General features: G+C 47.7%; 1 protein-coding gene across 8 annotated transcripts in view; it reads right to left on the bottom strand.

The window, feature by feature from the left end:
* MPP2 (MAGUK p55 scaffold protein 2) overlaps positions 1–24,225 on the bottom strand; it is a 56,044-nt gene that overhangs the window by 15,493 nt on the left and 16,326 nt on the right. The window contains exons 2-7 of one of the 8 annotated variants that reach the window (XM_072646078.1): positions 22,126–22,227; positions 20,835–20,989; positions 17,368–17,431; positions 8,667–8,785; positions 1,799–1,951; positions 1,079–1,228 (exon numbers count right to left, since the gene is read on the bottom strand). In XM_072646078.1, coding sequence (XP_072502179.1) covers positions 1,079–1,228; positions 1,799–1,951; positions 8,667–8,785; positions 17,368–17,398 — 453 coding nt within the window. In that variant the 5' untranslated portion in view covers positions 17,399–17,431; positions 20,835–20,989; positions 22,126–22,227. Of the gene's footprint in view, positions 1–1,078; positions 1,229–1,798; positions 1,952–8,666; positions 8,786–10,731; positions 10,844–16,911; positions 17,057–17,367; positions 17,432–19,102; positions 19,747–20,834; positions 21,003–22,125; positions 22,228–24,225 lie in introns of those variants that run through there. The other 7 variants (XM_072646080.1, XM_072646079.1, XM_072646081.1 and 4 more) reach the window with 7 other exon arrangements.

The following is a 24,225-nucleotide window of genomic DNA, read 5'->3' as shown; positions in this document are numbered from 1 at the left end:
CCCCCAAGCTTCAATGTCCTAGCCTTCTCTCCAGAACCTGCCACTGCCACCGCTGACTCCCACCTCCTGCTCAATTCTCAGAAGCCTAGGCCCTCAGCTCCCCCAGCAGGGCTTCTTCAGACAGCTCCTCTCCCTCCCCTCCTCTCCCTCCTCCCCTCTCACCAGCCCCCTGGCCCAGAAGCCAAGGTTGAGAACACCACCCCTCCCCCTTCCCTTATTCCCTCCTCCTACTGATTAGCCTGGATGAAGCAATTCATAAGGCAGCACTAACTAGAAGTGGAAAATAATCATAATAACTCATAGTAACAATAATAAATAATGGAGCTTATGAAGCCCTTTGAGATTTGTCGGCATTTTAAATGATCTCCTTTACTCCTCAAAACTCAGCTCAGACTGGGCCACCTCCTCAATGAGGCCCTGGGATCCCCAAAGCTGCGGGGTATCCCCACCCCCATAGTCACATTCCATATAACTATTTTATGTCTACTCATATGCCCCCCTTCTCTCTCCCACTAAAGGATGCAAACTCCTGGAGGAAGGGAGGGTTTTATTTTCATCTATGTGGAGTGTGTCCCCAGTGCCTGACCCATAGTAGGTGCTGAATCAGTGTTTGCTAGATGACTGCAGGTGCTATTGTCCCCTTTTACAAATGGGAAAACTGAGGCTGGGAAAGATGAAATGCCTTGTTTGTAACCCCACGACTGGGCATCGTCAGAGGCAGGACTGGGACCCAAGCCCGGTCCTCTTTCCATTATACCGCAGCTGTCTCGTCCTGCCTCTCTTTACTTGCTGGTTAAAGACCCTGAGCATACATGTGTTCCCAGGTGCTGGAATTTCTGCATTTTCTTCCTTGTAGCTATGGTTAGCCACTCCTCACTGGTGACCCCCGCTTCCCTCACCAGCCCTGTCTCAACTATCTCTACCTCTCCCAACTTTCCCAAAGTCCTTCACATTCCCTCATTTGGTCTGCTCTGCAGTGTCACCCAGGCAGGGCATGGGCATGCCCTCCCTAGTGCCCCCTGCTCTCCCTGATGGCCCTTCACCCTATTTCCTTTACCTCCTACCCCAGCGTCCTCACCAGGTGCTCTCCTGCGGTCTTTCGGATGCCCACCATTCGCACAGCATCTGGAGGGACAGGCTGGTTGTTGAACATGGGGTCCAGGCCAGGGCTGGGAGGTGGTGTCTCATAGCTCTTCGATGCCACAGAGTCATGTGTCTCCAGGAGGGACTAGTGAAACAGAGCAGTCAAGAAACAGCAGTGCCCAGCTTTCCCCTGCCCCAGCGGCCTCCCATCAGTCCCTAGCAACCCCCTCATTACTCATCCTCCCCATACCTCTCTCCCAGGTCTCTCTTCCCCCAACCTTCTCTCCTCCATCCAATTCCTTTCCTTTAGAGTCCTACCAGACCCCCTGGGGCCCTTTCAAGACCCTGACCAGATCACCTCCATCGGAGCTGATTCTATCATCAGATCTCTATCCAAACATCAAAGTCTATCAAACTTCCCTTCCCAGGTCCCCCTGTCCTTCCCACCTGGAAACTTCCTTCACTCAACCAGATCCAACCACTTTCTCAGCCCAATCCCTCAGCCAGGGCTCCATTCCCTACCCTCAGCACCAACCTTCCACCTGCTCCTATGCCAAGCACAGCTAGAGGAGATATGCTGAAACTCTTTGGCACAGAAAGTGATTTGCCAGTGTAAGGGGTTCATGTCATGGAAAAGCCTTGAGGTTCATCCTAAAATTCTTCTAGAATGTCCCTTTGCCCACCCACACTCCTGTTTCAACCTGGGGCCCCCCACCTGGAAGTGTGGCTCCTGGAGAATATGGGCAAGTTCAGCAGCTGTGCTGCTCTGCTCGGCCAGCTCAGCCAGGTCCTGAAGGATCTCCTGTACCAGCTCCAAGTTATTGTCCCGAACAGCCTCTAGTTTGGTCTCTTCCAGGCGTTCATGGGCCTGGTGGGAGGGAGGAGGAGAGGGAGAGCCTTGGTTTTCCACTCCCACCCCACCAGAGGCCCCTCATGAAATTAAACGCCCTTAGAGAGATCCCCTCCTTGGCATCTCTCACTTGGCAATTGGAACACCCCCACCAGTCACATAGCACCAATTAACAGTCTGGTTGGCAGAGCCCACCTACCCCTACGCACATACTTACACGTTCATATACCCACACGCAGTCACCTACACAAACTCACATATGCACACTCACCCTTTCCTCTCACCCTGACTAGCAATTTCTTTTTTTAGCTGACACCCAAATCAAGACAAGGAGAATCTAATGGTCCATTCAATTCCAAAGTAGTTCTTTGTCTACGAGTTACTGTCATGAAGTTTTGGCCATCCATGTAGAAGTCTTAAAATTTTATAAACCATACCTCTCTCCCTTCCCTATTCCAGGCATCTCAACTATTTTGAATTTATTGTGGAAAATTGTATAATATGTTGGTCTAAGCCTAATTCCTGCCAGATTGCTTTCCATTTTCCCAGCAATTTTTTTTTAAATCAATTAGGGTCTTCTTTTCTTAGTACTTTGCATTTTCAGGTTTATCAAGCACTAGATTATTTCTGATTCTCCCTTGTCTAGTCTGGGATAGTAGAAATCACAGCTGACATTTATGTAGGGCTCTCTGGTCTCTAAAGTGCTCTAGCACGTCTGTGAGCAAAACTGAGGTTCACAAGAACCTTTGAAGGTACTACAGGTATTTTTATCTCCATTCTACAGATGAGGAAATTGAGGCTAAGAAAATATAAGAGATTTGCGTATGCTCACCTGGATTCCCCCCAAAAGCATCAGATTCCCAGTTGCCACCACAGCTGCCATACCCATTACATCACACTCCCTCTCAAATAAGCCCCTGTTGAACAAGCCAGGGGACTGGGGAAAACCCAATAGCATCTCCACCCTGGAACAAGCAGGTTAGAAGGGGTCATTCTTCAGGTGATCACAGTGTAGGACTCCATTATTTGGACCAACACTATTATTTCATCTAATCTAGAGGCAGCTAGGTGGTGCAGTGGCTAGAGTACTGGTCCTGGAGTAGGGAAGACTAGAATTCCAAAATGGCCTTAGATACTTATTACCTATGTGAGTCTGGGAAAGTCACTTAACTTTACTGCCTTGTTTCCTCAACTGCTATTACTATTTTTTAGCTGTGTCCACCTCTTCGTGACCTCATTTGAGATTTCCTTGGCAAAGATACTGGAATGGTTTTTTGCTGTTTCTTTCTCCAGCTCATTTTAAAGATGAGGAAAATGAAGCAAACAGGGTTAAGTGACTTACCCAGGGTCACAGAGTTATTGGTTTGCCATTTCTTTCTCCAGCTCATTTTACAGATGAGGAAATTGAGACAAACAGGGTTAAGTGACTTGTCCAGGGTCACCCAGCTAGGAAGTATAACTAAAACTCTTCTGTAACAAAGCATCTGTCAGAATTCTCTATGGTACAGAGCCATATGACTGGAAGACTGCCTAGAAGGCAAGTCTGGAAACCTTATTAAATGGGTTCTTTCCTTTCTTCCTTTCCTTTTTTGTTAAAGTTTATTTTTGCTCCCTCATACCCTGGCAGCTCTGATCTGTGAGGAATCATAGAGTGATTATTTTTTTTAAGCATTAAGAAAGATTCAGAAAGCCCAGATTCTCTACCTGACTTAGACTCATTAGCGTTAGCACATGACCAAAGTGGATTAACTCACCCCCTCTTAACTCAGTTTTCATGTCTGTAAATGGAGATCTTTATTACAGTGGGTACCCACTCTCTACCTCCTAGGGTGATATCTTTCTAAGTGCTCAAAACCTGTATGAGGAATTAACTATACCACCAAAGAATAGATAGGGAATGGACCTGCTATTTTATTAGTATAGAGAACCCCAGGTAATTCCTACTCCCAATATGGTGGCCACCTTCTCTGTAACTTGTAGTCTGAGAGTTACTCAGAATATATTGGTGAAAGAGGGGATAGAGACCTGGCCTCAGAACCAGAAAGACCTGATTTTCAATCCCACCTCAGATACTTACTAGCTGTATGACCCTGGGCAAGTCACTTAACTTGTCGGGGTCTCAGTTTCCTCATCTGTAAAATGGGGGTACATTTTATATCATAGGGTTCTGTATCAAATGAGAGAAAATTATAGAAGGGGAAGCTAGGTGGCACAGTGGATAGAGCACTGGCTCTGGAATCAAGAGGACCTGAGATCAAATCTGTACATAGACACTTGACACTTACCTGCTGTGTGACCCTGGGTAAGTCACCTAACCCCAAATGCCTAGCAAAGAAGAAAGAAAATAATAGACACAGGACTGTACAGACCTAAAAGGGCAATATAACAGCTGGCTATTATGATTATTATTAGAGCCCTAAGAGGTTAACTGACCTGACCAGGGGGTCACACAACTTCTACGTAAAAGAGATGGGACAGGTCTGCATGGTTCTGAGGCCAGGTCTCGATATACTATATGACTATCCACTATCTCGTTATCAGGGAAGGAGAGGATAAATGAGGAAATGATGAAGACAAAGATAGTAGGCTCATAAAAAGCTAGGAGAACCAGTTCTACACATGGATGATGGCATCAGGATCCAAAAAGACATTGACAGGCTAGACCATTGGGATGAATCTAATAAGATGAAATTCTATTGGAATAAACATAAAGTGTTAATATTTGGGCAGCTAAGTGGTGCAGGAGATAGAGCACCAGGCCTGGAGTCTGGAAGACTCCTCTTCCTCAGTTCGGGTCTGACCTCAGATGCTTACTAGCTGTGTGACCCTGGGCAAGTCACTTAACTCTGTTTGCCTCAGTTTCTTCATCTATAAAATGAACTGGAGAAGGGAATTGGCAAACCACTTCAATATTCATGCCAAGAAAACCCCAAATGGGGTCATAAAAAGTAGGACATGACTGAAATGACTGAACAACAACAAACTAACGCTTGGGTCCAAAATATCAACCTCAGTCGTACAGGATGGAGGAAAGCATGGATAGATAAAAACTCATCTGAAAAAGATCCAGGGGATTTAGTGGACCACAAGTTCAACAGGAGTCATCAGTGTGATGTGACCACAAAAAGAACTAAGTCAGTCATGGGCCACATTGAGGAGCAGAGCTTCCAGGGATAAGGAGGACCATCTATACTCTGCCCTAGTCAGATCACATATGGAATACTGTGTTCAGTTCAACATGCTATATTTTAAGAAGGAAATCGATAAGCTGGAGAGTAGGCAGAGAGTGGTAACCAGGTTGGTAAAGGGACTTTAGTCCATTTTACTTGAGGATCATCTGAAGAAACTGGGAATATTTAGCTCAGAAAACAGCAGATCCAGCAGGGACATGGTAACTGTTCAAGTATATGAAGGGGATAGAAATGTTCTATTTGTTCCTGGGAGCCATAGGTAAAGTTATAAAAGGACCAATTTTAGGCTTGATGTAAAAAAAAACTGTCTGACAATTAGAGGCATCCATCTAAAAATGCAACAGGCTCGTCTGAGAGGTAATGTGATTGTTCATCATTTCAGTAGTGTTCATCTGTTCGTGACCCCATTTGGGGTTTTCTTGGCAAAGATCCTGGAGTGGTTTGCCACTTCCTTCTCCAGTTAATTTTACAGATGAGGGAACTGAGGCCAACAAGATTAAGTGACTTGCCCAGGGTCACACAGCTAGGAAGTATTTGAGGCTGAATTTGAACTCAGGTCTTCCTGGCTCCAGACCCAGCACTCTATACACTGTGACATCTAGCTGAGAGGTGGTGGGTTCCCCCTAACTGGAGGTCTCTAAGTATTTATCAGGTATATTTTTGAACATAGGTTGGTTTAGATCATCTCTGAGGTCTCTTTCAATTCTAAAATACCATAAAATGCACCTCCTCCTTTTGTCTGGACATATGTAGGACCACGGGTATGAAATGTTGCAAATGCTGTCAGACTGGTTCCCTGTTTCAGTTGGTTTGGCTTAACTGTTTATCCTCGTCACAGGAAATGGAAAGAGAGAAGGGTATATTTAGAAATGACTATGACATAAAAAATGCGTTGTTGTTCTGTCACTTCGGTTGTATCTGACTCTCTGTGACCCCATTTAGGGTTTTCTTGACAAAGATACTGGAGTAGTTTGCCATTTCCCTTTTCAGTTCATTTTACAGATGAGGAAACTGATGCAAACAGGGTTAAGTGACTGGCCCAGGGCCACACCTAGTAAGTGTCTGAGGCTGGATTTGAACTCAGGAAGAGAAATCTTCCTGACTCCAGGTACTCAGAAGTCATTTAATTCAACCCTTCATTTTACAGATGAGGAAACTGAGGCGCAGGGAGATTATGTGATTTGTCCAAGGTTGCAGAGATAGTAAGACAGGGAAACATATTCCCCTCAAATAGAATCTATATTCCCAGGGCCATAATTAATTTTTTTTCCTTTTAAAAAAAATGTTTATTCATTTTAAATGAGAAAAGGAAAAATCAGTTCCATCTACACAGATGACCATATGAGAAGATAATAAACACATAATAAATACGGATAAATAATTAATAAAATAAACAATAAATTTCCATTCCCCAAAAACCCATGTAATAAACCCTATACATTATTTTCAAAGCAACTCAACTTTTCTGTGCTTCCTTCTAGATTTTATTTTGTTCTCTGATATGTATTCATAATTCATTTTTTTAAGAAAATGAAAGTATCTTCCAAAGGACACATAGCATTTATAGCATATAGCTAGCTAGCATTTGTATAGTGCTTCCAGGTTTGCAGGGAATTTTGTAAACATTATCTTATGTATCCTTACAACAATGTTGGGAAGAAGGTGCTATTTTCATCCCTATTTTACAGATAAGGAAACTGAGGCAAATAATGGATTAATGACTTCCCCAGGATCATACAGCTAATAAGTATCTGAGGCTGGATTTGAACTCTGGTCTTTGTGATTCCAGGCTCTTCTAGGGTGCCCAGCTAACCCTGGGTACACAATTGTAAGACCATGTATCACTCCCATGGGGTGCTTCCATTTCATCCTGATCCTGCATATTTTCAGGTCACTTTTCAAGCAGGCACTAATTAATTTTCATGACTAGGTTTTGGCTCAAAATGGCCTGACTGAGACCGGCTGTATTAAAGTCCATATTGCTCCAAATGGTATAGGGTAATTAAATGCGACCAAGAACAGAGAGTTGCTTCTCCCTGGTCAATCTCACCTTTTCCAAGTTCAGACAAATCTCCACAGTTATCCATTTCCAGACCGGGCCCACTGCCAAGATCCAAGGCAGATGCCATCGGCCTCCTCTCACCCAGCAAACCTACATTGCAAGGCCCCTGGCTTGGAGAGTTTCCCCTTGCCCCCCAGCCCCACCCCATTGTCTTTTCTTTTTGCCCTGTATCTCTGGCTCTGTGCCCAAAGTTTCCTGGTGTGTAATTCCAGCCAGCAGGTATTCACGAATAATTCTGGGAAATCCATGTCACTTACTGTTTGGCACAGACACATATGAACCTTTTCAGAGGCTCTCCCTGTACCAGCTGCTTCAGAAACCAGAACAAAAGTCATTCAAGGTGGGGCAGGTTCATTCACAAGTTGCTTCCATTATATAGGTATAGGAAATAAACTCTGCCATGCTACCCATTTCCACGCTTGGGAACGTAGTCTAACTCAGCTCGCGTCTGATTTTTGCTATCTCTGCTTTTTATAAGGCTTCCCCTGAGGCCTACCTTGTATCGGAGCTTTTGTTCCTGAAAGGTCTGTAGGCTTTTGGCCAAATATATTGATGTTCTAACCTGTAGACCACAGATGCTTGCACATTTATCCATTCATATACAACTCTCTGGCATGATGACGATCCAAGAGTCTCTGGGTTTGCCACCTCATTGCAACTAAAGAGGTCTGGTCCCCTTACAGGGACTGTGACTCGTCAAGGAGTCTCTGAGAAGGCAGGAAGGGGATGGACTCCCTGCTATCAGATCCTAGGGTGAGCTGCAGTCATGCCACCCTAACTGATACCAGCTGTGCCTAGACAGAACTCTGAGACAGGCTGAGAGAGTTTGAAGCTCTCAGGAGAGAGACACTATTTGGTCCAAATATGGTAGGGATGGGGGGGTGGCTTTGGGGTGGACTCTAGGGGTTTCAAACACAGACACATAAAAGCATACAAGTCACAGAAACTTATATAGACATAAGCATACTCAGCCACATATCAAAAAGGGTTATTACACAAAACGACAAGGATTATTATCAGTTATTATACTGATACACACAAAAATTGTCTAAATCAGGTCTAGGGGAAGTGCATTGCCACCTACAATCACCCAAATTCATGCCTCAAGAATGGGTGCACACTTGGTAGCTAGGTGGTACAGTGGATGGAGCACCGGTTCTGGAATTAGAAGGACCTGAGTTCAAATCTGACAACAAACACTATGTGACCCTGGACAAGTCACTAAATCCCAATTGCCACCACACACACACACACACACACACACACACACACACACACACACACACACGAATGAATGAGTACAGACACACATCATCTGAAGCTCTCCCCCTGTGTCGATTTCGAAATGGAGATCTTCTGTAGACCACAGGAGAGCACATTCAAAAGCCTGTCTCCTAGGACAAGAACTGAGTTCTCCACCCCAATCCTCCACCCACCTTGTGTGCCACACTCCCATGGCCACCTCCCTGTGGAACTGTACCTTTGCCAAGGATCTTACTATTGGACTTTCCATGATGCCTCGGAGGAAGATCAAGTCTAACTCAGCAGCACCTGTGGCATTGGGAAAGGTCCCCAGGTTGTCAAGGACTTGCTGCATGGCTGTGGGAAGATGGAGGGAGGAGAACAAAAGAGAGGTGGGTGGCAAATCCAGGAGGGTAGAAAGGGCAACTGGGTCAGACTGCATGCTAACTTTTTCCTGAGAAGAAGGGCTAATAGGGGATGCCTACATCTATAGCCCTCTACCAGGAGAGGGGGCATAGGCAACCAAGGCAGTAGCCTTCTTTGTATCCCCAGAGCTTAGAGCTTACCCCTGCTACCTAGGGGGCATGATGGTGCCTAACACAGGCACTTGGTCCTTGACGATCTCTCTGATCTCAGGGATAAAGGGTAGTGGAGAAAACTGGAAACTTCCTGAGCTTCCTCTCCCTGCCCCCACCTCCCTGAGTAAAGCAGATGAAAGACTGCTAACACAATCAGAACTCTGTGTGTGTGTGTGTGTGTGTGTGTGTGCGTGTGTGTGTGTGTGTTTGTGCTGGGTGTGTCCAAATGGAGGTAGAAGGGAGTAGTGTCAGATTCCAGGATCCATTCTCTGCCTACAGTCAGGTGGTTCCAGGAACTAAGGCAGAGTTGGCAGGCATCTCTGCCAGGGTTCCACTGAGTAAAGGTCAGCTGGATGCTCCCCATGCTCTCCCTCCCCCTGTCTATTCCCAGCTGAACTCCAGTGGAGGACCAGCTAAGCAGCCCATGCTCCACAGGGGCCCCAGGATATGTCCTGATGCTAAGGAAGAACTCATGTGGGGGACAGCAGGACCTGAATAACTTGCATCCTCTGTCTATATAACGATCACATAACCACTTATATAGTGCTTTGAGTCTTACAAAGCATTTTCCTCACAAGGTATTGGAGGATTTGAATGCAAATTCCCATTTTACAGATGACAATACCGAGGCTCAGAAGCAAAGCGATGACTCCAATTCCATTTTCCCTCTCACCTTCCTCCAAACCCCACAGATACCAACAGCAGCGATATTGTGACCATGTGAAACCCTGGGCACTTGCTGGGGACCAGGATGTCCAGACACGTTGAAGCCCATGGCTGCATGTGGCTCTAAGTGTTTGTGGACAGAGGCCAGAAAGCACCGCAGCTGGTGTGGGGACTGAAGAATATACTTGTCTAAGTGATGGGGAGATGCACTTCCGAGTCTCAGCCATGGCCTAGTCATGACTAGGGACATGACGATATGCGTGAGGACAACTGGAATACCAGAGCTGTGGCAGCCAGTGCCCACCGTGGTCCCTGAGGTATGAGTTGAGTGTATGTTGACTGGGCATAGGAAAGAAGTGACGTTCAGAATGAGGAAGAAGGAGGAAAGTTGGGTGTACCCAGTGGGGAGCAAAGATGGACAGGGGGTATCATTACCCAGCCCCACCATGCCACCCATACCAGTATCTGCACCAGCACCCAAGGGGATGAGCGTGGAGACAGCCCCTGGCATCTCCTGCCTACTCCTGTCACTGCTCCCCGCCTTTAGGGAGGGACTGTGGGGGATAAGGCACAGAGTCAGTGGGTGACTTGATCAGAATGGCAGCAGGGGGCCTCCCTTCCCCCACTTTCCTCTTTTCCCTTTCTCTCTCCTCCCTGCCTCATTTTCCTTAGAAATGCCTTCCTCATCCAGCTCCTTTCCCTAATCTTTTAGGGCTTGTGGACCTGATGCAGCTCAAGTCTCCACATCCACCTCCAGGTCTCTCTCATTCTGTGTATTCACAAGCACCACCATGCCACATCCCAGGACAGATAGCAGAGGGAAGCCGATGGGACCTGGGCTTGAGCCTTATCTCTGCCACTTATTAGCTATAGTGTAAACAGATCACTAGTCCCTTCCCTAGACCTAATTTTGCCCCTCAGTATAAGGAAGGGGTAGGACTAGATTCTTCAGCTCTGAAATACTATGAAAGATTCTGTGGAGCTAAGGAAGGAGCAGGTGTGAACTGCCTCACCACTCACTCTGCCAGCGGCCCCTGGGTGGAGTAGCCTGGTTCTCACCTGCCATCTCTCCATGCCTCCATTCCTTCTCCTCCCTGGTTTAACAGCCTTCCTTTCCAGGTGCCTGCATGAATCTGACCAACCCGTGGTACATACAACAGTGGAGTGGTCACACCTTTTCAAGAGAGTGAAGGTAGGTGTATTCAGCCCATGATGAATTTTTACTAATGGCATAGGCTGGTTTCCATTCTGTCTTTTTATCCCCAGTTCTAGCACAACATCCTGCACCTAGTAGGTTCTTAAATGCTTCTTGGGTTGGATTAGATTGGATGGGGGGTCTCAGACAGAAGAGCTGATAGAGAATTACCTCTCTGGCTTCCCTCTTTAAATAAGTCCCCATGCCCCTTACTCACACACACAGCAGATGCCACCTTCACCAACCTCTGACCCAAGAAGACTGGGCAGGAGAAGGGTGCCATCTGCCCCCAACCCCCCTCGTGGCTGCTCTGGATGGCCTCATCTGGTAACACTCCCTCCAGTCCCAATCCCACCTCTTCCTCCCCTACCTTCCCTCCGGAGCTCTGCTTCCTCCGAAGAGCCCAGGGATATCCCCTCCAAGGAGGCACCGCTGCCCGGGCTGCCCGCCATAGCTGCCCGGCCCCCTCCTGTTCCCTGCCCCCCCCAGTCCTGAGTGCTGCTGTTGCTGCTGCTGTCTGCCACCCTCCCTGCCTGAAGGTACTAAGCCTGGAGAAGGAGGGACCCTAGGAGCCCCTCCAAGGGGCTAGCCAATGGTAGGGCTCAGCTGACTCCGAGGCTTTCCTGATTGGCAGAAGCTGGGGTGAGGAGGGGGGGAGATGTGGAATCTCTTCTTCTAAGGGGCAGCCCCTCCCCCATTTTGATCTGTGAGGAGGTTGGGGAAAACAGGCATGGTTCCACCCCACCCCAGGACTGGCACAGTGCCCAGAGGACCACCCCCTTCCCACCCTACCTCTCCACAAACCTGACACAAGACCTAGTCATGGAGAGGGAGGGGGACCTTTGTCCTCAATTTCTCTTTCCTCTTCCCTTCCCTTGAAATATCCCACACCCCAAATCCCCCAAACTCCCCATTTCCAGGGGTCTCCCACTGCAGCTACAGAAACTTCTGTTCTGCTGTCCTCTTCAATCCCAAGATCCCTTCCAAGCTCACCTCCTCCCAATTCCCTGATCTTCGCTGCTCTTAACCCAGCCAAAGAAGATGGCCCAGGAATGACCCCCCAGCTCTTGCCAAGGACTGATGGGTACTGAGTCTGGCACAGAGATGGGCTTAATTGAGCTCCGCCTCTGACTCTCCCTTCCCAACCAACAAAATCAGCAAGCTCAGTCCTCACTCTTCCTCCTCAATCATCTCTCCCTCCCTCCCTCCCTCCCTCCCTCTCTCTCTCTCTCTCTCTCTCTCTCTCTCTCTCTCTCTCTCCCTCTCCCTCTCCCTCTCCCTCTCCCTCTCCCTCTCCCTCTCCCTCTCCCTCTCCCTCCCCTGGGAGATGGGCAAGGGTCTGTCTGTCTGACAACGATTGGCATTTTGGAACAAGTGAAGAGGAAAGGGTGAATTCCTCTTTCACTATCCAGAAGGGCTGTGAGGCAAAGGAAGGATGAAGGAGCCCTTGCCAGTTCCTTGCCCTTCTCTCATTCTGTGCCCGAGGTGTCTAGGGAGGGTGGTCACTAGGGTGCTGCTGCTGTTCCTGGAGGAGTGGCAGTGGGTCGAACAGCACCCCTGGTTGCCATGGCAGCAGGCAGGATTATACATTAGGACATTAACCCAGGGATGAGAAGCAGATTTAAAGGGACAGCACTGCCTGGAAACAGTCCTGCAGACCCCCAAGGTTCCCTCCCCATCCCCTCTCCCTTTCACCATAACCTTGAGAGAAGGGAAGGAGACTAGGTGGATGAATCCAGAACTGCAGGGGTGTATACCCAGAACAAGCCCACCCCCAAGGAACTCCCACACCAACTCATGCCCATCAGAAGAGAAAAAGCAAAACCACGCCCCCAAGTTCTTTGAGATCAAATAAGAGAGAAGGGAAGGGACTGGGGCGGGACCTCTGGGGTATGTCAGGTTATGATGGAGGGGGCAGTAGGGCAGAGCAGGGGCCTTGCTAACTTTAACTCTTGAAAGCTGCCACAAGCCCCACTGTCTTTAAATAAGACAAAAGAAACAGTGGAGCCCACTCACATATATTTCTAGATAATCCAACAGATCAGAAAAGGTAGGGTGGGGGAGAGCTAAATAAAGAAGCATCCCTCCCCCAGATAGAGAGGAATATTGGACCCCAACTCCACTGCCGGCCCCCCAGGTTATCTCTAATAAGCCTGCAGTGAAAAATACACTGGGGCTGCTAGGTGATGCAGTAGATAGAGAGGGCCTAGAGTCAGGAGGCCCTAAGCTCAAATTCAGCTTCAGACACTTACTAGCTGTGTGACCCTGCACAAGTCACTTAATCCTGTTTGCCTCAGTTTTCACATCTATAAAATGAGCTGAAGAAGAAAGCAGCAAACCACTCCAATATCTTTGCCAAGAAAACCCCAGAGGGGTCACGAAGAGTCAGACACAACTGAAATAATTGAACAACAACAAAGGTCCTTTCTTCTTCTATATCCTATGATCCAAATGAGTAGGGCAAACCCTTGAGGGTGAGAGGACATAGTGAAAATGGTGATGGGTTTGGAGTCATGAGATTTGAGTTCAAATTTTAGCACTATTACTACCTGTCTGATCCTGGGCAAGTCTATCAACTCCCCTGGGCCTCAGTTTAGTCATCTGTAAAATGAAGGGTTTGCACTAGATGACCTCTGAGGTCACCTCCAGTCCTAGATCTATGATCCTGGGATTCCACCATCACCATGGCATCATTAGTCTAGGATTCTAGGTAAAGAAAGGACCCTCAGGCAACACTGGTTTCAAGGTAGGGACCCAGAGAGAGAAGTTCATACTTTCTCCTCTTTACCCCTAAACCAGGACCAATAGACAAAGCTGGAGGCCCCTCCTCCTAAGACCTATGCCCCCAGGGAACCCTGAAGAAGTCCCTTATGGGAGGTGTGTGGAGAAGAGACAGAGTTTCCAATTAACCCCTTCTCCCGGCTTTACCATCTGCTCCTCCCCAGCTGTCCCATACCCCTATGGGACAGTACTGGTCCTCAGTCTGCCTCAGCTTCACTGGGCAAAGATAAACCTAGCCTGGTCATGCCACCCAACCCCCACCCTCTTCTCCCCGTGCCATTAATGGATTTACTAGATGGTCCAGGATTACTGCCCCTAATCATCAGCTCAGGGGATGGATTTAATTAGCCCATAAGCAGCTTACAGGAGGGCCCTCAAAGGCAACGAGAGGGAAGCAAAGGGGCCTGGCACAGAGGTGGGCGCAGAACTAAAAGGCACCCAAGTGGGTGGGGCAGTGTGATCCCCAAGGAACAGGACACAGGTCTATAGTGCTACATTCAGTGGCAGAGAGCCATCACCAATCCTGGTGTGGCACAGGAAAGAGGGGAGGCCCATGACCTGTGTACAAGAAGATGGAATCTATATATAAGGCTGGAAATCAAAGGGTCAGAGCTTGAAAGTCGACTGAGGCATCCAGGTGGTTCAGTGGAGAGAAAGCACTAGACTTGATAGTCAAAAAGACCAGAGTTCAAATTCTGCCTCAAATACTTACTAGCTATGTGACCCTGGTTAAAGTCACTTAGCTTTTCTCGACTCAGTTTCTCTATCTGCAAAATGGAGATGCTAATAGCACCTCTCATGGATGTTATGAGGATCCAATGAGATGGTATACATTAAGCACTTTGTGAACCTTCAAAGTGTTAGCTATTATTATGTAAGTATATGGCTGAGTGAGCCATATACTTACAGTCACATACCTCAACCTGACTCTGGCCTGTTAGTAATAAGGTAGGGGGAGAGGGAGGGAATTTCCTGATTTCTTATACTAAGCACAGGGTAACCTTTGGCAGCAGGAATTGACAGTGAGAGAGGAGTGATTAGGTAAACCCCTGATTGGTGCCACTAAGGCAGATGGATCCCCCTAAAAGACCAGGAAAGTAGCAGGTCTTGTCCTTATTTGAGCAGTGGTATATACACCTGAGCAACTCACTTCCCTGCCCAGTCCTTCCTAGCCCCCAAATCCTCTAGCCCAGCATTCAGGTCTACAACATGAACCCAACCTCATCTCCTCCACAGGAAGCCTCCACACTGGACAGTCTCTCCACTGCTTTTCCACCTCAGAGCTTTGCTTGTGGTCTTTCCTCTATCTAGAGTGCCCTCTCTGCCACAGTCTTCCAAACAAAAGTCCACCCCTTGGATGATGAGCTCCTCTGAAGCAGAGATTGGTTTTTGCCTTTCTTTGTAGCCCTGGCTCTTAGCACAGTGCCTTGCACATATATAGACACTTAAAAAAATTTCAGTTGACTACCCAGATTTCAAGGCCCAGCTCAAATCCTCCTTCCTCCCTAATGCTTTTCTTGACACCTCAATGAGGGTCTCTCTCTCTCTCTCTCCTCTCTATTCCTTTCTCTCTCTCTTCCCCTTTCTCCCTCTCTCGACCCCTTTCTCTCTTTCCTCCTTCCCCCCCTCTTTTTTTCGCTCTACCTCTCTCTCTCTTTTCCTCTCTATCTCTTTCTTTCTCTTCCCCTGTCTCCCTCTACCACTTTCTCTCCCTCTTTTCCTCCCCCTTCCCCCTCCCTCCCTCCCTCTCTCTTTTTCTCTCTACCCCTTTCTCTCTCTCCCCCCCTTCTCTCTCTTCTACTTTTTCTCTTCTTCTCTCTACGTCTTTCTTTCCACCCCTTTCTCTCTCTCCCTCTCCCTCTCTCCCTTCTCTCATTTTCTTTCTACCCCTTTTTCTTTGTCTCTCTGCCTCTCTCTCTCTCCTTCCCTTTCTCTACCCCTTTCTCTCTCTCTCTCTCTCTCTCTCTCTCTCTCTCTCTCTCTCTCGTTTCTATCACTCATAGGGCATTTACTACACAGATCTTGTATTGTAGTTATCTGTGAAACTATTTTATCTCCCCAACGAGATTAGAAGCTCCTTGAAGGGAAGGTCTGTATTTTACCATATTAGAATAGCCAGCCTCCCCACCTCAAGTATCTCTCATGCTTAGTCTATCCTACATACTAAAGCCAAAGGATTCTTTCTAAAGGGCAGCTAGGTGATGCAATGGATAGACTGCCGGACCTAGAGTCAGGAGAACCTGAGTTCAAATCTGACCTCAGACACATACTAGCTGGGCAAGTCATTTAACTCTGCTTGTCTTTGTTCCTTATCTATAAAATGAGCTAGAGAAGGAAATGGCAAACCACTCCAGTATCTCTGCTAAGAAAACTCCAAATGAGGTCAGACGTGACTAAACAACAACAAATTCTTTCTAAAACATGGATCCCACCACTCCCTTGTTCAAAAGCTTTCAACAATTCCTTATTGCTCACAAATAAAGTCCAAACTCTTAGCCTGGCATTCAAGACTCTCCAGCATTTTGATTCTAGCCTTCCTTTTTACCTTAATCTCATAGTCTTCTGCTTCAAGAACTTTACACTACAGTCACATGAGACTCCTCACTGTTCCCAGAGCATGGACCATGCCAGGGTGAGGGACCTGCATCCTCCAGGCCACATGTAACCCTCTAGGTCCTCAAGTGCATCCTGAATCAGTCAAAGGGTCTCTCTTGAGGACCTAGAGGGTCACATGTGTCCTTGGGTTCACAGGTTCTCCACCCCTGAACCATACTTTCCTTTCTCCATGGGTTTGTTTACATTCCCTGGTCCCTCTCCCCAACCTGTCCACCATCTTTTGAAATCTCATTCATCCTGAGGCCCCTGAAGTCCAAATGCTATCACTTTCAGGAAGCCTTCCCCAATCCTTCCAACTGGAAGTCATCTCTCTCTTCTCATGGATCTCTCAGGCCTTTTTGTATCTCTCTGCAGTACTTGTCATATTTCATCCTATGTCATATTTACCTTTGTATACACCTTATCTCCCTTTCTAGTCTGAAAGTGGTCCAAAGGAAGGGGATTTGCCTCTCCTTCTCAGTGTTGTTCACTCAATAAATGCTTGTTTGTTGAATGTACTGACTTGATGCACCTTTGTATGCCTTACAATACATAGGGCAATGGAATAAATGCCAAGTGAATGAATGAATGAGTCTGGGGAGGAGATTTGAATTTGCCCTTTCCCCAGGGAAGAGAGATCAGTGATCTGAATCCCTCTAACACATTACCTGTGCAGCTAGGTAGTGTAGTGGATAGAGCACCAGGCCTGGAGTCAGGAAGATCCGAATTCAAATCTGGTCTCAGACACTTACTAGCTGTGGGACCCTGGACAAGTCACTCTGTTTGGCTCAGTTTCCTCATCTATAAAATGAGCTGGAGAAGGAAATGGCAACCACTCTAGTATCCTTGCCAAATAAAACCTCAAATGGGGTCACAAAGAGATTGATATGACTGAGCGACAACATGGGATGTGTCAGACTGGCTCTGGGGATACTATCGTCTTTCCTTGGTCCCTTTCTCCTAGGTACCTACATTCTGTCCAAGTGGTTGCCTGGCTACCACTGGTCTCCAAATTCTGGACACTGTTAGGTGGGGGACCTCTCCATCCTCTCTGTACCCGCTGTTAATGCCCTCCATGGTCTCAAAAGGGGAGTCCTAACTGCAGAGGTACCCTATCCCCTTACCAGACTCAGAGTTGGTAGCAGCAACTGGCATGATGAAGACAGTTGTGGTTGTCAAGAAGCTTTCCTGTAGAGAGAGAGAGAGAGAGAGAAGAGATCATGAGAAAATGAGGGGTTGGAGTAAAAGAGGAAAGGAAGGAAAAAGCCGTTGCCATATTGGGAAGCTTTTGAGCTTCTGATAGGTCCAGTGGTACCCAGGATGTCTGTTGCCCATCACTCCCCTATCTTGATACTCCAGCCCAGGACCCTCAAGAGCCATGACACAATAAGAAACTGAGGAGAGATGTGCTAGTGGTAAGAAGCAGGATGCATTGCATTGTAGAAGAATCCCACACCCTGTCTGTCTGTGGAGGCAAAAAGGGAACATGGTGGGGGAGGGCATGAAGGGAGCCTAAAGGTGAATTAAGACTGGAAATTATCATGACAATATGTGCGAAGAAAACAGTTCTGGATTTGGCATCAGAGAACCTAGATTGGAGTCTTGCTCCTGCCTGTGTGACTACCTGTGTGACTTTGAGCAAATGTCTGAGCCTCAGTTTTCTCATCTGTAAAACAAAGGGGTTGGACCAGATAGCCCCTAAAGCTCTAAATCTGGGATCCAGTTAAGATTAATTTTCTCTGTGGCCCTTGAAAAGGCAGCTGGGAGCAAAGCTACCCCTCTTCCACTGCCACAAAAGTAAACTTTTCTGTCAGGGAGGCATCTTTGTCTACTCCCTTTCCCAGGCTTTTCCAAGATCTCAAAGCCCTCTCTAAACTTTAACAAAAATAGAGTGATACCACGTGAAGAGTCACTGCAGGTAGAGGCATAGTCATCTATGAAGGCTGAAGTTATCAGATTCCCTTTGATGCCCTCTCTGGCTGGTGCCCACAGTCTAGGGCCTGTACTCATCCTGTGCCAGAGAATTTTTAAAATTTCGAGACTTGAGACAGGGGTAGAAAAGGGGAGAATTTAGGTACCCCCACAGCCCCTAGGGCAGAAGAGAATAGGAATAATATACCCAGTGACCATCCTCCCTTCCCCCATCAAAACCCTAAGGGAGGGGTTGGGCTGCCAGATAAAACTCTAATTCCCAGTTGTCATGGCAACAGGAGCCTGTGGCTCATACAGTAAGGGTGAGGGAATGGGGTGGGGGGGACCTGCAGGAGAGAGAGAAGCTCAGAAGCTTGTTGGCAATGCCCACTGGGAGGCATAATGCCCAGTGTGTTTTGTGTCCTGGAGAGGAGAGGAGATATGCCTGAACTTTAATACTCCCCCCAAAAAAATTATTTTCAGAGACTTATCTGGTAACTCCAGCTTCTATTCTCCCCCACTCCCCAAAAGAGTGCATGTCACTGGGCCTGAGCTGGTCCTATGCTCAGCTGAGCACTATAAGAAATCAAGAGGAAGGCTGAAAATCCCTCTTTTAGTGCCTCTCTGCTCCCAGGAATCCAAGAACAAGGTTGGAGAGAAGGTCCAGGGAAAGAAGGACTCTCAAGTCAATACCCAGCCTGGGAGGGATCTGGGGAGACCTCATTTTAGCAGGCAGAATGCCAGACAGTGTACCCCTTGGCAGTACATGGGAGATAACCCTTGCTTCCTGGTTCTACTATCCCATTGGAATTTTCTTCACCTCCCCAATGCCTGCCAGTTGGTAGTGACTGATTAGAGCTGGGACAGCACAATTCAAAGGTAACTCAAGATAACTCCCCCCAAAAAGGATGTCAGAGCCTTCTAGCCCATGTCCCTGCATTATCTGACCTATCTCCATGAAGTCCTGGATCCGTTCTGGTGGAAGGCTGTTTCCCACGATTTTAATTCCCTTTCCTTCTCTTCCTTCCCGCCCCTCATCTCCCCCATCTCCCAAGGGAGTGAAGTGAGGGCTGTAGAGAAGCAGAAACTTCAGTGCCAGTTCAGTCAGCCAGTTTGGTCCAGTGCCAAAGTCTTGGGTCTCTAACAGCTGGGGAAATGTTTTCCACATTCTAGAGGAAGTCAGGCACAGGTGCCCTCTTCCACCTTCTCCCCAGTCTATAGCCACACCTCTGAGCATCAACAACCGCTCCTGCCACTGCCACCACCAATGCTTCAGGCATTGGAAATTAACAGGTTCGGGGATTATAAAGCCTGAGGAAAGATGAGATGGGATGGGGTCTCAGAAGTCTCAACCACATATGATTCCCTGAGAATTTCCTGTACCCCCGCTATCCTCCCAGGCCTCTATATATTCTGTAAAGGACTCAGTTGTAAAAATGGAGGTGTGGAGTAATAACTGATCCTTTTAAATCCTCTGATTGCTACTCTCTGAATGGAAGGAGGGAAGTTGGAAGGGGAGAGGGTACTCAGAGAAAAGAATGGCCTTACTACACCCGCCCTCCCTTCCATGGATAACCGAGATAAAAGAGAAGCCGAACTGACCGAGATCACATGGGCTGAGCGCTTGGCTACCACTGTCCAAAGGACAGACTGGACGCCAGGTTCCCCCGTCCCAGTCCCCCGCCCCCTCTCTTTCCCATTCCTACTACTCCCCCCACCCTTCCAACCTCCAAACACTCCCGGCACTAGGACCTGGGAAGGGGTGCGAGTGTTGTGCTGGATAAAAAGAAACAGCATCTTGAGTGCCTGAGGGAGAAGAACCGATGAGGTCACAGTGTAGTCCTCCCCCGCCTCGGTCTCCGAATCCTTTCCGCACCCCCCAATCCTGGGTCCCTGATCCTCTTTCCTACCCTGCCTCGTCATCCCATTTCAAGTAATTGAGAATAGCCTCCCCATCTCCCAGCTCCACTCACAATAGTGATCAATCTCAAGTCAAATCTGCCCTTTCAGGGTCGTCCTCACTGGAGGACACAACGTACCAAGGGGACCCAAGACGGTCTCTATCCTTGCCTTCCATCCTCCATCAAGCTCTGCTCTTCCCCAAGCCTGGGAGATGGGGTGGATTGGGGGGGCGGAGTAGACAGGGCAAGAGGACCCTTATGTAACGTAATGTTCTGACAGTTCTGATCGGCATAGCACTTCTGGGGCACCCAGGGCCCCAGATGCCACTCAAATGTTAGCTCCCCAACACCAGTGCCTCTTGACGTCACCTCGGAGCCCTTCACATGGTGGTTAGGGGAGGTCTCCTGGTGCCACCCCCTACGTTCCCATCCCTCTGGAGTCCTAGGCAAGGAGGATCAACAGGAAGACGGCCAGACTGAGGGAGAAGGGCTCACAGGGAATATCAGCTCTCTCCTTATATTCTCCCTCCCCCCTTCAGGGAGCCCCGGGAAAAGGGTCTGGAGTAGAAGATTCCTCTGGGAGGGGCCAGAAGGATGACTGGCGGTGGGCTAGCGGTGTGGGGAAGGGGTGGCAGAGGCGGGGTGCCAGCGCCCCCCTGACTGGAGTCTCATCTTGTGCATCTCAAGGATGCACTAGGATAGAGGAGAAGATCGAGGCCCCAGGACTGTGTCCAGGGGCCCAGGGCTAAGGGAAGGGTGGAGGGGAGGGGGACGCCTACCTGCGCCCCGGGGAGTCCTTTGCTCCCGGCGGCTCCGGCTCAGCCTCGGGTCTCCGCGGCTCTTCGAGCTTGTCAATCTCGCCTTTCTCTTAAAGCGGCAATGCCTTCTAGGAGAAGAGAGGTGGCGCGCGTCGGGCGGGGGTGGGGGCCTCCAGCTGGAATAATGGGCGGAGGGACAGCATCTAAGAACCCGAGTGGTGAAACTAGGCGGGGCATGGTCAGCGACTGGCTTCCCAGCTCAGAGAAAGGAGCCGAAAGGGGAGGAGGGAAAGGAGGCGGGTTGAGCCCCGAAACCTTCCTTTGGTATTTAGGGAATCTCTTAAAGGGGCGACGAAGAAAGGAGTTGGGAGAATCTCATCCTATCCACCCTCCTACCCGGCTTCAGTGAGGGGGCGGGTACTTGAGGGCTACAGAAGAAGTTAAATAGCTACCTCACCTTTTTTCTCCCTACCTCAATTTTCCCATCCCTTGAGTGTGTGAGAATTTGGGTAACATACACACACACACACACACACGCACACACACACAAGCAAAGAATCTAGAAGGGACCTTACAAAGCCTTTGAATCAAACCCCCTCTGTTTTACAGATGAAGAAACTGAGGCACAAAGTAGCTTAGTGACTTGCCCAGGAGCTACTGAAGCAGAATTTGAAACCAGGTCTTCAGGGAGCTGGAAGTTCTGTTCTGGCAGAACCCTGAGAGCTGGGGACACCAGGGTCCCATACTTTAAAAGTAGGAAGAGTTGACTTTCAGAGAGGGCCTAGAACAGGCTAAGTATAGCCCCTTTCTTCAGTTAGGCAAGAGGAAAAGGTATTGTAGGGCAAATAGCCCTGAACCTGGAGTCCCAGGACCTACGTTAGAATTCTAGCAGTTATTTTACTTGCTAGGTAACCTTGGGCAGATCACTTCCTTTTCTGGGCCTCAGTCACCTAAACTGTCAACTGGGAGAGACTGAATGACCTCTGGCTTAAATTTCTCCCATACCTCCAGCTGTAGGGCCCCAGAAGATTGCCCCATTGCCTCCTTCCACACTCCTCCTCCGAGCACTTAACAAATTGTTTAACAGCCTCGTGCCCCGCCCCTGCCTCTATTCTAAGCCACTGGTTGCTTGCGTTGTCCTAGGGCGTATCCGGAGTGGGGAGCTGGGGAGTTTGGAAGCTTTAACTGAGGGTTCGATTCCAGCCTCTGTCACTTGGGCGCTTGGGAATTTCAGTTCAAATGGCATTACCTTTCTGGACAAGGGTCTCATTACCTTGCTAATCAATGGATATTTTTAAACCTCCTTACTTACTCTCAGAGCCGAGTGACAGAAATGAACTCTTATCTGGAAGCGTGCTTGGAGATCCCCAAGACGGCTTTGACTGCCGAACCGGGGCGTAGGAATCCGATGAGCCTAGGAAAGCATAGAATGCTAGCTTTAGCTCTGATAGAGACGTGGAGGCTACCTATTCCCACCCCCTCGTTTTACAAATGAGGAAACTGAGGCCTAGGGCTATAAAGAGACTGGCTCAAGGTCACATGGGTGGTGTCAGAGGTGGGACCCGAACCCCAGGTCCTCTGATACTCCGGCCAATTTACTGTCCATCTCTTCCAATTCCACAGGGATTCTAAGAAGGTAGCCTTGTCTAAGTGACAGGGTCTAGGGATTTGGGATGGACATGAATATCCTCTTATCCCAGGATTGCAGGACAGAGGTTGGTATCTAACCTAGCGTCGTAATTTTAAAAGAACAAAAATTAAAATACTAATGATCTTTTTTTTTACATTCCTCCCCCTTCTCTCTCCCAAAGGGACATCCCTTAATTTAAACAATTTGAAAAAAGAGAAAGAGGAAGAAGGGAGTAGGAGAAGGCAAAACTAATCAATGAATAGAAACAATTTTACCTCATAAATAATGTGAATCAATCAATAAGCATTTATTAAGTGCCTACTATTTGCTAGGCATTGTGATAAGCACTAGACACTGTAAAAAATTCGAAGAATGAAGAGGTTCTGGAAGTCTCAGATGTCATTTCTTTATTCTCATCTGAGGAAAATCTGTTTTAAGGAACCAGTCCTTGAGGGGAAAAGTGAAACGATATAAAAAAAAAAAAGACACAATATGTTTAATATGATTGTATATGGAGAGGAAGGGAGGAGGGGAAAGAGGGGGGTAAAATTTAGAACTCAAAATCTTACAATGTGGAAATGTGGAAAACTAAAAATTAATTATTTTTAAAACCACAATAAAAACAGATACTAATAGAATTTTGGCTACACTGTCTGTAACGCTTGCTTTCTACATTGGCCTGTGTCTTCTCCTTAGGGATTTCTTATCAACTCTCAGCTTTTGGGTGGGGACATGGGTCCCATCCAGGGAAGGACAGAAGTGAAAGAAGTGTTCCATAGATGGGATTCCAGGCTTGGGAAGAAAGGAGATGACCTGACACCTTTCCCTGACTCAGAGAGCCATTAGGTTGAAGGAGATTGAACTGTTTGATGTTTGATGCCGCTAAAGGGCTGCTGTCTTCTGGGCCCATTCTGGGACATGTACAGAGAGACATGTCTGAGATTTGTCTCATTAACTCTTTCCTCTCTGAGAAGTTAAATTTGCCAGAATCTTCTGCTGGAGGCTGTAGGATGAAAAAAGCTGTGAACTTGGAGTTACAGAGCACCTGAGTTCAAATCCCTAATATTCTACTTCCTACCTATGTGATATTGAACAAGACCCTTAACATCCCTGGGCTTCAGTTTCCCTCATTTGTAAAGTGTGGGGGTTGAAACTGCTGACTTTTATGATGCCTTCCAACTTCAGATCTATAATCTTTAGGGGATGATTACCTCTATTCTGACCCAGAAAGGACCCCTCAGTTTATAGTCAACCTATACCAACTAGGCAGTTGGGATGCCTAGCCCTCTTTTCCTGGCTAAAGGCCTTCTAGCATTTTATATCTAGTGAGGAGAGCACAGGAAATAGGCTTAGAGTCCTCCCCTCTGGCCTAGGGTCCGGTGAATTGGTCCCATCACAACCTATAAGCCCAGTCCTTTCTTCCTCAAAGAATGAGATGAGATGGGAGATGGAAGACAGGGGAAGTAGAAATCTCAAATTCTAGACTCATCAATTAACACGTCTGAGAGATGGCTGTTATTGTTCAGTTGTTTTCAGTTGTATTCAACTCTCTGTGACCCCATTTGGGGTTTTCTTGGCAAAGATACTGAATTGGTATGCCATTTTCTCCTCCAGCTCCTTTTACAAATGAGGAAACTGAGGCCAAAGAGTTAAATGACTTGCCCAGGGTCACTCAGCTAATAAATGTCTGAGGCAGATTTGAACTCAGGAAGATGAGTCTTCCTGACTCTAGGCCTGTTATTTTTATAGGCTGAGCCAGACCAGTTATCTGATTGTTTTCTT

This window comes from Notamacropus eugenii, chromosome 2 (assembly GCF_028372415.1).
Source record: "Notamacropus eugenii isolate mMacEug1 chromosome 2, mMacEug1.pri_v2, whole genome shotgun sequence".
NCBI lineage: Eukaryota > Metazoa > Chordata > Mammalia > Diprotodontia > Macropodidae > Notamacropus > Notamacropus eugenii.
Note: the sequence above shows the minus strand (reverse complement) of the source record. Positions and strands in the feature narration are given on the sequence as shown.